This window comes from Ursus arctos, unplaced genomic scaffold (genome assembly GCF_023065955.2).
Source record: "Ursus arctos isolate Adak ecotype North America unplaced genomic scaffold, UrsArc2.0 scaffold_17, whole genome shotgun sequence".
In the NCBI taxonomy this organism is placed as follows: Eukaryota; Metazoa; Chordata; class Mammalia; order Carnivora; family Ursidae; genus Ursus; species Ursus arctos.
Window position 1 is genome coordinate 47,975,706 of NW_026622841.1, and position 15,363 is coordinate 47,991,068.

At 36.9% G+C, this 15,363-nt stretch overlaps 1 protein-coding gene across 2 annotated transcripts in view; it reads left to right on the forward strand.

Annotated features, from left to right (window-relative positions):
• The first annotated feature begins 220 nt into the window (after positions 1 to 220).
• Positions 221 to 15,363, forward strand: part of USP14 (ubiquitin specific peptidase 14) — a 44,845-nt gene continuing 29,702 nt past the window's right edge. The window contains exons 1-3 of one of the 2 annotated variants that reach the window (XM_026496061.4): positions 221 to 602; positions 4,861 to 5,006; positions 7,104 to 7,136. In XM_026496061.4, coding sequence (XP_026351846.1) covers positions 587 to 602; positions 4,861 to 5,006; positions 7,104 to 7,136 — 195 coding nt within the window. In that variant the 5' untranslated portion in view covers positions 221 to 586. The remainder of the gene's footprint in view (positions 603 to 4,860; positions 5,007 to 7,103; positions 7,137 to 15,363) is intronic. The other variant, XM_026496060.4, reaches the window with a different exon arrangement.

The window sequence follows — 15,363 nt, forward strand, 5'->3', positions numbered from 1 at the left end:
CCCAGGTGAGGGGTGGAGCAAGGCCTCTCTGAGCCCTTCTACTGGCTATATTAACAAGAAAAAAAATGCCCATCTTGAATTAAACCACTCTTTCGAAAACGGGCAGAAAGACTTTTTAAAAGGACAGCTGCGGGGTACCAAGTTCGCATCCAGCGGGGGCCAGGCGGGCTAGGCGGGCCAGGCGGGCCAGGGCCAGGCCCACTCTGGTGGGCGCGGGGCAGCGCAGCGCATTGCGCAGGCGTGCACCTGTGCTGGTGCAGGGGCCGCGCGCTCGCGCTTGCCCGCTGCCTCGCGCTGCTTCCCCTCCCACCTCCCTCGGCTCTCCACCCTCCAGGCCCCGCCCCGCCTCGCCCGCTCTGCGCGCCGGGTCTTCTCCTGCAGTCGCCCTGTGGCTCCGCGGGCGGGCGAACTGCGTGTTGCTGCGTCATCGCCAGTGGCCGGTTTGAATGAGATTCTCGTCGCACCCGTGCTGCCGCCACTACCGCGCCTCTGCCTTGGCCGCCGCCACAGCTTCAGCTCGCCCCTTTCCCTTCCACGCCCTTGCCAGGCCCGGCCTTCCTGCACCGCCGCCGCCTCTTGCGCCGCCATGCCGCTTTATTCCGGTGAGCTCTTTCCTCGCCCTGTAGTTCCGTCCTGCGCTAGGCCCCTGAGTAGGCCGGGCCTGCAGGGCAGGCACCCGGCTGAGCATTGGGCGGGGGAGGGGACCGGGCAGGCATGGGTGGGGGTGACTGCGGCGTGGCGACGACCCAGGCCCCTTTCTCTTCGCCCGCTCTTTCCGAGCTCTACAACCCGAGGGATCGCTGTCCCTCTGGGTCGGGTGGGTGGGGAGTGGGATGGGAGGGCGAGTCAGCTCGGAGCGGTGACTCTGCAGAATAGTTTCTGTCGCTGTCCTAGTGAGCCAGGAGAGGTGAGGGTGTGTCCTGAGGCACCCGGGACCAGGCTAGAGGTGTAGTGGGATTTTCTTGGACTCGTTAGTGGTAGCTGTGGAAGGGGAGAGTCTAGGAGGGGGAAGCCTAGGTAAGGGAGGGATGGGAAGGACCTGGAATGGAAGGTTCGCATTCTTGGTGCTTGAGGTTTCCCTTAACAGCTTCCCATAGCTTGCTTATCTCTTGCTGCCTTTGGCTCAAACACCCCTTTTGTACCAATCGGTTTTATCCCGAGGTAGATTGTTAACTTTCTGCTTTGTTTTCATTTCATCAAACGTTATATTGAGTTTTACGTCTCAAGCGTAGTGTTAGCTTTGAGACTTAGATAAATACAAATACCCGCAGGCTTCATTTCCTTTTAAATGGCGTTTGACAGTTTTTATTTTATTTTGCTTGAGGCAGTCCAAGGTATTGGCTAGGGATCACATTTTCACTTAATGGACCTTGCTGTTCTTAGTCTTATTCAAAATGGCACCTAAAACGTATCTGTTGACTTCGGTTCGCCATGGATGTGTGATTCATTGCCCGTTCCTAACTCTATCATAATTCCTTTAAGAAGATTCAGCATTTTCAAAGAATGATATGAAACAAAGGATTAATGCTTAATTTCGAGGTGGATTCTTGGTGTTCTAGAATCTTGAATTGAATGCTTTAATGATTGCTCAACCTCTTTCTAAAGCCATGATTAACAGTAGAATGGTACTTGAAATATACTATTTATGCAATGTAGAATTGAGGGGTTATTAATTAAGTGATGGCGATAAATACCAGTGTATGCTACTCCTTAAACAAACTGGTAGACTCACATAAGGACACCACCAACCCCTCTCTTTGTTCCTCTCAAAAAATACTTACATTGACCAAACTATCTATCTTTACATTACATTCTATCTTAAATATTTAATCATATCTTTTCCTTATTTCCAAGATGAGAGAATTGGAGTAGATTTCTAGATTTCTTCTTTGACCTCTCCATATTGAGAATTTATATTTTCAGGTTTGGCAAAAACCCCTATATTAAAGTAAGACTATTTTAAGTGCCATTTCATAAGTTTTAGTAGAAAATTAAATAGAGTCATATATAGTTAAGGATAAGTGCTGTAAAAATTAATGAACACCTGTATACTGGGCACAAAGCTAGTGTTTTTATACATGTTGCTTTGTTTTTATCTTCAACATAATAATATGATACTGGTATAATTCTCTTTGATGGGTAAGCAAAAAGTTTAACTTGCTCATGGTGACACCGCTAAATCAATTTCAGATAGGTTCTTCATTATTTTTAATACTGTTTTGGTTTAGTCTTATCTTTTGCTTGTACATTGTTCTCTGTTCCTGGTTTATTTCAAGATTACAGTTGTGCCCTCTTCAAGCCCATTTTCCCAGCTGCTGCTGGAGTGATCTGATGTTCAAACCAGACTAAAGTGGCCTTTTACAGATAACTGCATTTCTGCAACATAAAGCCCAAAGCCTGTATGTTTTATCATGACTTAAAGTGTTACCTTTCGCGACTTGATCCTTGGCCAGCTTCCAGTTTTAGCTTCCTCCCTTTCTCTCAGGGAATTACTTAAATCTCAGAACACATAAAGTTTTATGCTTTTGATGTTTTTCTTACCTTTTCCAGGAGTGCTTCTATTTTAAGTGTCTGGCTAACACCTAATTTCTTCTTTGAGACTCAACTCAAAGTTGATAGTTAGAACCCAAAGTTACCACTTCCTGCAGGGAATCCTTCACTCATGAAGCATTCCTTTGTGATCCTGTAGCATTTATAATATTTATATTGTATTGTTAATTATTTTGACCTTTTCTCCCCCTTTTCTCTCTCTTTTTGGATTCTGAGTTCATAGAATCTGCCCAGTGCTTGTTCTGGGGCTTATTGAATGAATGCTAAACGCATTAATTGAACTAGTGAAGGAATTGGGTGGGATTTGGAGTAAGGATTAGTTTTTCATGTTTTGCTTTTATTAGGAAAATAGATAGCTATTAGTTGTGAGATTCTCATTTGAGTAGGTATGAAGTTTTCAGCGGAAACAAGCTATGTATATCCTTGCGTTTACTTATTTTTATGTATTTCAGAAGTTAGCTATTATATGAGGCCAATTGAAATTTTTTTTAGTATATGGTAAAATGTATATAACAAAAAATGTACTGTTTTAACCATTTTTAAGTGTACATTTTTTGGCGTTAAATACATAACTGTTGTGCAACCATCATCACCATCCACCTTCAGAAGTTTTGTTTTGTTTTTTTTTTTTTAAAGATTTTATTCATTTGAGAGAGAGAGAGAGAGAAACAGAGCACACAAGCAGGGGGAGATGCAGAGGGGGAGGGAGAAACAGGCTCCCCGCTGAACCAGCTGGGAGCCTGATGTGGGGCTTAATCACCGGGACCTGGAGATCCTGACCTGAGCCGAAGGCAGACGCCTAACCATTTGAGCCACCCAGGCCCCCCCAGAACTTTTTCTGTTCCTACACTGAAACTCTATACCCATTAAACGATAACTCTTCATTTCCTCTTCCTCCCAGCCTCCTGGCAACCACCATTCTACTTTCTGTCTCTATGAATTTGACCACTGTAGGTACCTCAAATAAGGGAAATCATAACGTTTGACTTTTTATATCTGGCTTATTTTGCTTAGCATAATGTCTCCAAGGTTCACTTATGTTTTATAGCATGTATAAGAATTTCATTACTTTTTAAGGCTGAATAATATCCATTGTATGTCTACCATATTTTGTTCATCCGTTTATCTGTTAATGGACATTTGGGTCACTCACATCTTTGAGGCTTTTGTGAATAATGAACTTTGAACAGGGGTATACACATAACAGTTTGAGTCCCTGCTTCATACTTTTGAGTGTATACTTAGAAATAGAATTGCTGGGTAATATGGTTAAGTTTAATTTTTTAATTACTTTTTTAAAATTTAATTACTTAATTACACCATACTTTTTTCTGCAGTGGCTGTACTGTTTTATATTCCTATCAGGGATACTTAAGGGTTCTAGTTTTTCTATATCCTCACCAGCACTTGGTATTTTCTTCTTCATCTTCTTTTTTTAATAGCCATCCAAATGACTGAAGTAGGATTTCTGTATTTTTTAATGATTTAGTCGTATCTTTGGATTCTTAATATTTGACCACCTCGGGGCGCCTGGGTGGCACAGCGGTTAAGCGTCTGCCTTTGGCTCAGGGCGTGATCCCAGAGCTCTGGGATCGAGCCCCACGTCAGGCTCCTCCGCTGAGAGCCTGCTTCTTCCTCTCCCACTCCCCCTGCTTGTGTTCCCTCTCTCGCTAGCTGTCTCTCTCTCTCTCTCTGTCAAATAAATAAATAAATAAATAAATCTTTTAAAAAAAAATTTGACCACCTCTTGCTTAGGAACCACATGTTTTAATTCTCCCATGGAACCTTTTTTCTTATAGTTCAGAATCTGTATTCCTTAACCTGTTTTAAATATGCTTTATTTTTCCAAGAATTTTTTTTGTTTTTACAAATTATCTTTCTAACTTTTCTTTACTCTTTCTATTCCGGCAGTATGTACTGATTTTAATAGTTGTTTAATTAAACACATTTTGAAGTCTGTGAACCTTATTCTGGGAAATAATTCCATAGTGATCATATTTTGCTGAGATTATTAGAGTAGGATTCAAAGACTTGAATATTTACTGACTAGTTTTGTGACTAGTAAATCGATCATCTTCTCTTAAATCTGAGTTTCTTTATTTATCAAATGGGAAGTTGGATTAGATTCAATTAAATTTTATTCAGGACCTACTACATTCAAGTCACTCCTAATTAGGTAGACATTATGAGCGTATAAAGAATGACATAGGCTAGTTCTTGAAAGCCAAACTGATAGTCCCCTGGGATCTTCTAAATCTGAATTCCTGTTATTTTATAAGTGAAAAAAATAAATTCTGGTTTTGTTTGCAGTTACTGTGAAATGGGGAAAGGAGAAGTTTGAAGGTGTAGAATTGAACACTGATGAGCCTCCAATGGTGTTCAAGGCTCAGCTTTTTGCACTGACTGGAGTCCAGCCGGCCAGACAGAAAGTTATGGTGAAAGGAGGAACATTGAAGGTAAAAGTGCAAATTTTCATTATATACTGTTATATAATTAATGGAAACAAACACCAGAAAATGTAGTATTTGAGGTATTTTTTTTATTTGGTTAAAGTATATAGTCTATGAATTTAAAACTACCTTATTCATGTTAGTGTAGGAAGAAACGTTGTGGCCATTTCAAAACACTGTATTATAAAAGCATCATTAAAATTTTTATTTTAAAATGCATTGTATCAGTGAATATTCCTAGGAATCCAGGGAGTAAGGAACTTTCCATTTATCTCTGTTTGGATTTTTTTTCCCCTGTGAGGGTGTGTTAAAAAGTATTTGATTTTGTTTAGATTAATATAAAAATCTATATATCCTTAGTAGTTTTCTGTTATAAGGGTGGAGAAGATTCCATCTCTTAAAAATATGGAACCAATATGGTAGATAAAAAAAAGGCTATAGAAGGTATTTTGTACATGCATTCAAATGTTGAAATTGAAAATATTTCAACATCTTTACCAAAGCCCCACTTCTGGAATACTGGAAAACTGTTAATTTTTTCTTTTGGCCTGTTTCATATTCTACCCATTAAAAAAGAGCTTCTATCACTTACGAGTAATCACTGTGTAAAACCTGTTTGGAGGTGGGAGAGAAAATTTTTGTTTAAAAAGAGAGCAGACCTAATTTTTCCTTTAGTTCCCTTGGAATGGTCATATTAACTACAGTTAGGAGTCTAAGCTTACTGGCATCATTGGTGACGGGCCACAAAAAGATGCAAGTAGTATTGTTTGTAGTACTATGGAAGTATAGTTTTAAAAAAATACTATCCTCAAGACTTAGGTATGGAATGCCAAAATGCTGTAGTTAACTTTAGAGATAAGGTTTGGTTGCCCCTTCAGCTGGGCAGTAAAATTGATGCTGGTGAAGAAAACATTGTTTCCCCTCCAAGTTGCAGTATGAGCTTTTTAGTCTTCAGTGAACTTGATAACTGAATTTGTGATGAGCTGTATGCTGGTGGTGTACTGTGGAGAATTACAGAGAAATGGTAATTAAATGAAACTAATAGCGATCCCTTATTGAAAAATTATTCTGTGCCAGGCTTTTATTTTCTTTAATTCTCAACTATATATATTTTAAAAATGAGAGTAAATGTATTTTATAATTTCATAAGTAAGAAAACGTAGCATCTGAGAGATTTAAGTAACATATAGCAGGGGACCAGAAGAGCATGTGACTTAAAATTCAAGCAGATCTCAGTTCATTTTTCAGTTTTGTGTGACCTCAGATAAGATATCTGAGGGAGCATATATAGTTATCATTCCTTATGATTAATAGAAGTGGCCCTTAAACTGAGAAGGACATTTAGGAAATTACTGTTGTACTTTGAAGCAGGATGTCCAAAGAGATAATTAGTGGCACCACCAAAGGGAAGCATATTAGGTGCCTGGCATCTTGTGTAAAGAAGTAATAATGGAAATGACTTTATCCTGTGAAGGGAAAGGGCTTAGCTGCAGTAGGCCAAGATACCTGTGGGCCATTCATGGCATTAAAAAAAAATTGTTTTAATTGAATATATTGAAGTGAAAGTATTTAAGTACTTCATAGATGTGAAATTTAGGTCTTGAGAAACGTTTGTGGACACAGCAAATGTTATTAAGGGTTAGTTTGCCTCTGCCAGTCCTGGTATAATTTTTAACAGCACTTTCATTCTCAAGAATCTCCTGCTTTGGACAGTAAATTATATAATCATTCTAATTATGTAGACCTTATTTCATAAGTTCTCTTCATTCCCGTCACATAAGCTAATTATTAGCTTTGCTGGTTCCATACATGTAACAAACATGCAAAAAATTAGTATTTGTCATCAGTCAAGTGTTTTCAGTCCTTTTGGTATGGTCAGGTTTATTGTCTTTTAGATTGTGTCTTTTGTAGTTTAAGCAATTGTAAGACTTACTGACTTTAAGACTGCATTTAAAAAAAATACTTTTGATTGTAGTAATTTTAAGTAAAATGTGCAAACAAAAAATTTATTCTATTTTGGAGTAGCTTAAAATTCGTTGATTATTAGAATATGTTCAAAGTATACAGGAGTGGTTAAATGCTTTTCATTTGCTTTTAAAACAGGATGATGACTGGGGAAACCTCAAAATAAAAAATGTAAGTATTATAAGAGCACTTACTATAATTCAGTTTCTTAATTATTGTACGCAAATGCATTCTAAATGCCTGTTTATATCCAGCACTGTCTATTGAAAATACTTTCCTTTTCCCGTTGACTTGTCTTGGAATCTTTTTTGAACATCTGTTGTAGGTTTACTTTTGGACTCCTGTCTCCTTGATATATTTGATTATAATTTATGCTAGTACACATGGTCTTAGTGATTAAAGCCTTTTTGTATGTCTTGAAATGAGATGGTATAAGTTCTCCAACTTCTGCAAGAATATTTTAGCTGTTTTAGCTCCTTTGCATTTCCCTATAATTTTAGAATAAGTCTCAATTTTTACAAATGGACTCCTGGAATTTTGAGATTGTGTTGGTTCTTTGGTTCAGTTTGGGAAAACGGGCATCTTAACAGTAATGAGTATTAAAATCCTTAAATGTGATGTACTCTGTTTAGGTGTTTATATTCTCTTAAACTGAGTTTTGTAGCTTCTTAGCATAGGATCTTCACGGTTTTTGTTAGATTCTCTGAACTTAAGGTTTTGTGGCTGTTAAATGATATTTTTTAAAAATTTTGTTTTCCAGCGTTCATGGGTAGATTATAAAAATGTAGTTTATTTTCATCCTGTGACCTTGTTAAATTCACCTCATAGTTTTATTAGTTCTAGATTCTATTTCCTTTTTTTTTTTTTTTTTAAGATTTTTATTTATTTGAGGGAGAGAGCGAGAATGAGCAGTGGGGAGGGGCAGGAGGAGAGAAAGAAGCAGACTCCCTGCTGACCAGGAAGCCCGACTCAGGGCTTGATCCTAGGACCCTGGGATCATGACCTGAGCCGAAGGCAGCTGCCTAACTAACTGAGCCACCCAGGTGCCCCTGTTGGGGGTTTTTAATGTACATGAGCATATTATCTGCAAATAGAGGTATTTTTACTTCTTCCTTTCCAATCTTTATGACTTTTATTTCTTTTTATTGCCCAATTTCATTGGGCTAGGACTTCTAATACAGTGTTGAATAGAAAGTGGTAAGAATGGGCATCTTTTTTTATACTAGCTCGTTCACTAAGACCTTTTAAATTATGAATGGCTGTTGAATTTTGTTAAGTTACTAAAAATAGCCTATGATTTTGATACTTTGATAATCTGGTTAGTCTCATTGATTTTTATTTTATTTTTTATATTTTTTAAAGCTTATTTATTTATTTGAGAGACAGAGAGAGAGAGAGAGAGAGAGAGAGGGAGTGCACTCATGAGCCACGGGGAGGAGCAGAGGGAAAGGAAGAAGCAGACTTCCCACTGAGCAGGGAGCCCAGTGTGGGGCTTTATCCCAGTTCCCTGAGATCATGACCTGAGCCGAAGGCAGACCCTTAACCAACTGAGCAACCCAGGCGCCCCTCTTTGATTTTTAATTGTTAAATTTTACATTCCTGGGATGGTTAACTCAGATTTTTTGGGTTTTGCAGCCCCATTTACACTCTTAAAAATTATTATTTTTAAACCCCAAAGAGTTTCATATATGTTAGTTATATCTGTTAACACTTACCATATTAGAAATTAAAACTGAAATTAAAAAACCTGTTTATTTAGAAATAACAATGACAAACCCATTACATGTTAATTTTATGTTTTTAAATGTTTTCCCAAAAATATCATGAAAGGACTGGCAGTGTTCTGTATTTTTGCAAATCTTTTGAAAATCTAGCTTAATAGAAGATAATTGAATTCTCATATTTGCTTCTGCATTCAATCTATTGCGATATGTTGTTTTAGTTGAGGTATATATAAGAAATCTGGCCTCACATAAATAGTTGGAAAAGGGAGGTAACTTTTCAGTTAAAATTGTGAGCATTCTTCTTTCATAGCACACCCAAACTCAACATGTAATAGCTTATTATTGGTTAGTTTGTGGTAGAAACCACATCAGTGACCTTTTGTGCATAAAAATCTATTTGTCTGTAACTGGAAAGGTGCCAAATACATAGCGACAAATACAAAATTCTGATTTTACTCGAAAGCTCTAATTTTGTCATTGGCAACTATATGTAGTCAGTTGTTTACCCTAAGGCAGCAAGCTCACTTCACTTATTTTTGAGAAAATGTTAGCTAAATACTTGAGGATAAAAACTCGTAATTTGTAGTTTTAAATAAAAATGATATTCCATTGAAAAAACAACTAGTCCAGTTTGCAACTCAGACATTTACACAAGCTTATCCTGAATAAAATGATCATACTTTGGTGTGCAGATGTGTTATTTCTACTGATTATTTTCATATATCTATATCTGTCTATATTTATTTGTTTATTTTTATACAGAGAGAGGGTAGGGGCAGAGCGAGTGAGCGAGAGAATCTCAAGCAGGCTCTGTGCCCAGCTGGAGCCTGACAAAGGTCTCCATCTCACAATCCTGAGATCATGACCTGAGCCAAAATTGAATCGGACATCAAGAGTTAGACACTTAACTGACTGGGCCACCCAGGCACACCCCACTGATATATTTTTAATAGACTTTATTTTTTGGAACAGTTTTAGGTTCACAGCAAAAACTGAGTTTTAAGTTCACAGCTAAACAGAGCTTTCCCATTTATCCTCTTCCCCACACATGTAGAGCCTTCTCCATTACCAACATCCCCTAACAGGATGGCACATTTGCTATAATTTTTTTTTTTTAAGATTTTATTTGTCGGAGAGAAAGAGTGCACGCGCCTGCACAAGCATGGGGTGTGGCAGGCAGGGGGAGAAGCAGGCTCCCTGCTGAGCAAGGAGCCCAATGTGGGACTTGATCCCAGGACCGTGGGATCACGACCTGAGCCGAAGGCAGAAGCTTAACTGACTGAGCCACCCAGGTGCCCCATATTTGTTATAATTGATGAACTTATATTGACACATCCTTGTTGCCCGAAGTCCATGGTTTACATTAGGATTCACTCTTGGTGTTGTACATTCTGTGGGGTTGGACAAATGTATGATGACATGTATTCACCATTATAGTGTCATACAGAGTAGTTTTATTGCCCCCAGAATTCTGTGTGCTTTGCCTGTTCATCCCTTCAACCCCCTGACAACCATTGATATTTTTACTGTCTCCATTGTTTTGCCTTTTCCCAGAAGTCATATAGTTGGAATCCTACAGTATGTGTCCTTTTCAGATTGACTTCTTTCACTTAGTAATATGTATTTAAATTTCCCGCATGTCTTTTCTTGGCTTTGATAGTTCAGTTCTTTTTAATGCTGAGTATAGTCCATTTTCTGGGTGTACCACAGTTTATTCACCTACTGAAGGAGATCTTGGTTGCTAGGACAAGTAAGTCTTTTTTGATTGGGTGCTTCTCATTTCATAACAGAATATCACAAAGAAATGTATTCAAAGGTTGAGATTTAATAAAATTAATCATTTTTACCAATTTATTTGATGTCATTACTTTGATATGTGCTAAACTGTTAAAATTTTTAGCCTCAAGTGATTTACCACTGTTAGTGCAGATGTCAGCACAGTGAAAAAGGGACAATAACATCTTAGTATTATGAAAATAGTTTTGATCTTGCTGGCTCTGTGAAGGAATTTCAGAGACCAGTAGGGGTTCACAAACACTTTGAGAACTGGGACACACCCATTGAGTCATGATTTATTTATCTCATCTATGCATTGCTGGATTTAATTTTCTCTTTTTTTTAAAAAAAATATTTGTATATATGTTCATTAGGGATATTAGTATTTTTATTTGGGGACATATTGCCTTCTCTTTTCTAAATGAGTTTGTGTAAGATTGGTAATATTTCTGTAAATACTTGAAATAATTTACCAGTGAATTTTATCTGGATTTTCTTTGTGGGAATTTGATTGATATTTAATTTCTTTAATAGATATAGGGTATTTAGATTCTCTGCTTTTTATGTCCATTTTGGTGAATTTTCTCTTTTGAGAAAGTTTGTTTAAATATATTGAACTTATTGGCATAAAGTTATTCATAATATCCAGACTATTCATTAATTATTCTCTTACATCTGTTACCTTTATTTGTTGATGTCTCCCTCCACCTTTATTCCTGATACTGACATGTCTTTGGTGTTTTGTTTTGTTTTTGGTCAGTGGTGCTAAGGATTTATCAATTAATCTTTTCAGTTTTTTACTTTGTTGATTCTATATATTATCCATTTTCTGTTTTACTGATCTGCTCTTTGTTTCCTTTTTTTTTACCTTGGGTTTAAATTGTTTCATTTTCTTGCTTTTTAAGGTGTGTGCTTAAGTCATTGATTTTTTTTTTTTAATGCCTTCTTTCCTTATGTAGACACTTAAAATTATTACTTTCTCTTTAATCACTTATAATTGTATCCACAACTTTTGATGTGCTATATTTTTATTATGCAATTAAATATTTTCTTATTTATGTTGTGGGTGGTTTTTTTGTTGTTGTCCTCGTCGTTGTTGTTTTTTACCCCATGGATTGTTTAGAACTATGTTGTTTCATCTCCAATTATTTGGGTCTTTTTCTAATATATTTTTGTTACATATTTCCAATTTGATTCTGTTGTAGTCCCATAACATATCAATGTTATCTTAGTCAGCTGAGATTTACTGACCCTTTTTTTATGGACTGTATATGATTCAGAAAGGCTAAAATATTTATTATACTTATTATATTATCATTGAACTGCTGCTCTAAGATTTATATTATGTATCTTTAACTTATCTGCCTTAAATAACAAATGACTTCAGGTATAGTATAAGATTCTTAAAGCGATATACTTCCATTTCACTGGTCCTTTTTGCTGTTGTCATACAGTTTACTTCTACATGTTAGAAATCTTATGCTTCATCCTATTTTTCCTTTAAATAGTCATTTATCATTTAAAGAGATTAAAAATGTTTAAAACTCATATTTACCATTTTTGGCATTCTTCCTTTGGATCCAAATATAAATTTCCATCAGATACCATTTTCTTCTGCCTCAAAAACTTAACATGTTTCTTGCAGAGCAGATCTATGAATTTTCTCTGCTTTTGTTTTTCTGAAAAGCCCTTTATTTCACCTTTATTTTTGAAAGATATTTTTGATAGGTATAGAATTCTAGATTAACACTTTTTCTTTCAGTATGTGAAAAATGTCTTCTGATTTGCATAGTTGTGGTCATTCTTTGTTCCTTTGTGTGTAATGTGTCTTGTTCCTCCTGATGCTTTTGAGATTTTTCTCACCGTTGCTTTTCAGCAATTTAATTACATGTTTTGGAGAGGTTTTCTTTGTTTATTCTGTTTGAGCTTCTTGGATTTGTGGGTTTATAATTTTTATTTGGAAAAGTTTTAGCTATTTAAGTATGTTTTCTGTGTGCCCTCCTCTTTTTTGAGACTACAATTACACATGTTGGGTAGTTTTTCCCATTGTAGAATTCTGGTCCCTTTATTTGTGTGTGTGCATGCGTGTGTTCATCTGTTGATGGGGATTTGTGTTTCTGCTTTTTGACTGTTACGAGCAGAACTGCTGGGAACCTTCATCTCTAGATGCATGTTTTCATTTTCTTGAGTAAATAACCTGTGAATGGAATTGGTGGGTCATATGGTTAAGTATGTGTTTAGCTTTGTAAGGAACTGCCAGGTCCTTTCCAAAGTGCTGGTTGTACCATTCTGCATTCTTATGAGCAGTATGTGATAGATCCGGTCGTTCTGCATCCTCACGGCATTTGACTGTCGTCCCTCATTTTTCTTTTAGCCAATCTGATGGGTGTGTGGTGATACGTTCTTGTGGTTTTAGTTTACATTTATCTGATGACTGATGATATTGAACATTTTGAGCTTATTGGCAGCTTTTTTATCTTTTTATGAAATGTCTGTTCAGATCATTACCTATTTTGAATTGGATTATTTTCTTAATCGCATATAAAGAATATATACTGAAGTCTTTTGTGAGATATATGTGCCCTGATATTTTCTCTCAGTTTCTGATTTTTTAGTCTTTTAATAATGTTTTGTTGAGTAGAAGTTTTAAATTTTGTTGAAGTATAACCTATCAGTTTCTTTCTTTTATGGTTTTGACTTTTTGCGTCCCACCTAAGAAATCTTTGCCTATGTCAGGGTCACAAGACACCTCTGTTTTCTAAAACTTTCCAAGTTGTAAAACGCTTTTATACTTAGGTATAGCATCTGTTTTGAGCAGACTCTTGTGTTTGTTGGTAAGTAATGGTTGAGGTTTATTTTTTTTTTCATATGAGTGTGAGCACATGTAAGTCTATTTCTGGATTCTGTTCTCTTCTGTTGATTTGTATATGTACCTTTACACCACTCCCCACTCCCCACCGTCTTGATTATTCAAGACTTGAAATTAAGTAGTAGGAGTCTGATTGTTCTTCTTTTTCAAAACTATTGGCTGTTCGAAGATCTTTGCATGTCCTTTGTACATTTTAGACTCAGCTTATTTTCTACAAGAGTCTGCTGGGATTTTGATGGAATTATATTGATACTATATATCAAATTGAGATGTCTTTTTAAAATATTTTTAAACTTTTTTTTTATTTTGAGAGACAGAGAACTTGTGTGCATGAGCAGGGGGAGGGGCAGCGGGAGATGGAGAGAGAGAATCTTAAGCAGGCTCCATGCCCAGCGTGGAGCCCAATGTGGGGGCTTGATCTCACAACCCTGAGATCATGACCTGAGTCAAAATTAAGAGTCAGTTGTTTAACTGACTGAGCCATCCAGGTACCCCCAAATTGGGACATCTTAATACTGAGTCTTCTAAAAAAAATTTCTCACAGCAGTGTTTTATATTTTTTTCTTTTTTAAAGAAAGATTTTATTTATTTATTTGAAAGAGAGAGCACATGCACCAGTGAGGGGCAGAGCAGAAGCAGACTCCCCAGCAAGGAGGGAGCCTGATGAGGGGCTTGATCCCAGGACTCTGGGATCATGACCTGAGCCAAAGGGAGACGTTTAACCGACTGAGCCACCCAGGCGCTCTATTTTCTTTTCTTTCTTTTTCTTCTTCTTCTTCTTTTTTTTTTTTCCAATGTTTGTTTATTTGAGAGAGAGCACCTGTGTGGGCACACATGCGTGGGCTGATGTCAGGGGAGGGGCAAAGGGAGAGAATCTTCAAGCTGACTTCCTGCCGAGGGTGGAGCCCAACAAGGGGCTTGATGTCAGGACCCATGAGATCATAACCTGAGCTGAAACCAAGAGTTTGATGCTTAATCGACTGAGCCACCCAGGCACCCCTTTTATTTTCAATAAAGGATCATACGCATGTTTTTTCTTACATGTTATTAAATATTTCATGGTATTTGGTGCTATCATAAATGGTATTTTTCAGATGTCATTTTCCAGTTGTTTATTGCTAACATATAGAAGTAGACTTAATTATTGTGTATTGATCTTGTATCCTGTGATTTTGCTGATTTTTCCATATTAGTGTTTAGGATAATGTAGGTGGGATACAATCATGTTGCAAGTAAGAATGGTTTTATTTTTCCCTTTTCAGTCTCCATTCCTTGCCTTATTGCACTGGCTAGGATTTTCAGCACAATGTTGAGTAGAAGTGGTTGATAGTGCACACATCATTGTTTTTTTTCCTGATCTTAGGAGAAAAGTCTCCAGTTATGGCTGGAGTTGTTTTACAAATGCTCACCATTAGTTTGAGGAAGTTCTCTATTTGTAGTTTGCTGAGAGTTTTTATTCATGAATGGGAGTTGAATTTTTCAAGTACTTTTTCCATATCTATTGCAGTGATCATTTTTTTTGATCCTTTAATCTGTTAATGTGGAAATATATTGACTCTTGTGAATAGTAAGCCAACCTTTCATTCTTGGGATAAACCCCATTTAGTCATTATGTGTTTTCCTTTTTTATATATTGCTGGATTCTTTTTGGTGGTATTTTGTAAAGGATTTTTTGTGTTTCTTTTTGTGAGAATTACTGGTTTATAGTTTTCTTAACTTGTTTTTGTCTGCTTTTGCTATCAGTGTAATCCTGGCCATATAAAATGGGTTAGGAGGTATCCCCACCTCTCCTCTTTTCTGAAAGAGATTTTCTTTAAGTGGTTCATAGAATTCTCCAGTGAAGCTTGGAGCTTTCTTTGTGGGAAGACTTTCACTTAGGGATTTAGTGTATTTAATAAATACAGGACTATTGAGATGTTCTATTTTCTTTGACATCTGTTTCGGTAATTAACATCTTTTAAGGAATTGGTCCATTTAATTTACAGTTTTAATTGTCAACTTGATTGGCATAATACACTCTTATTATCCT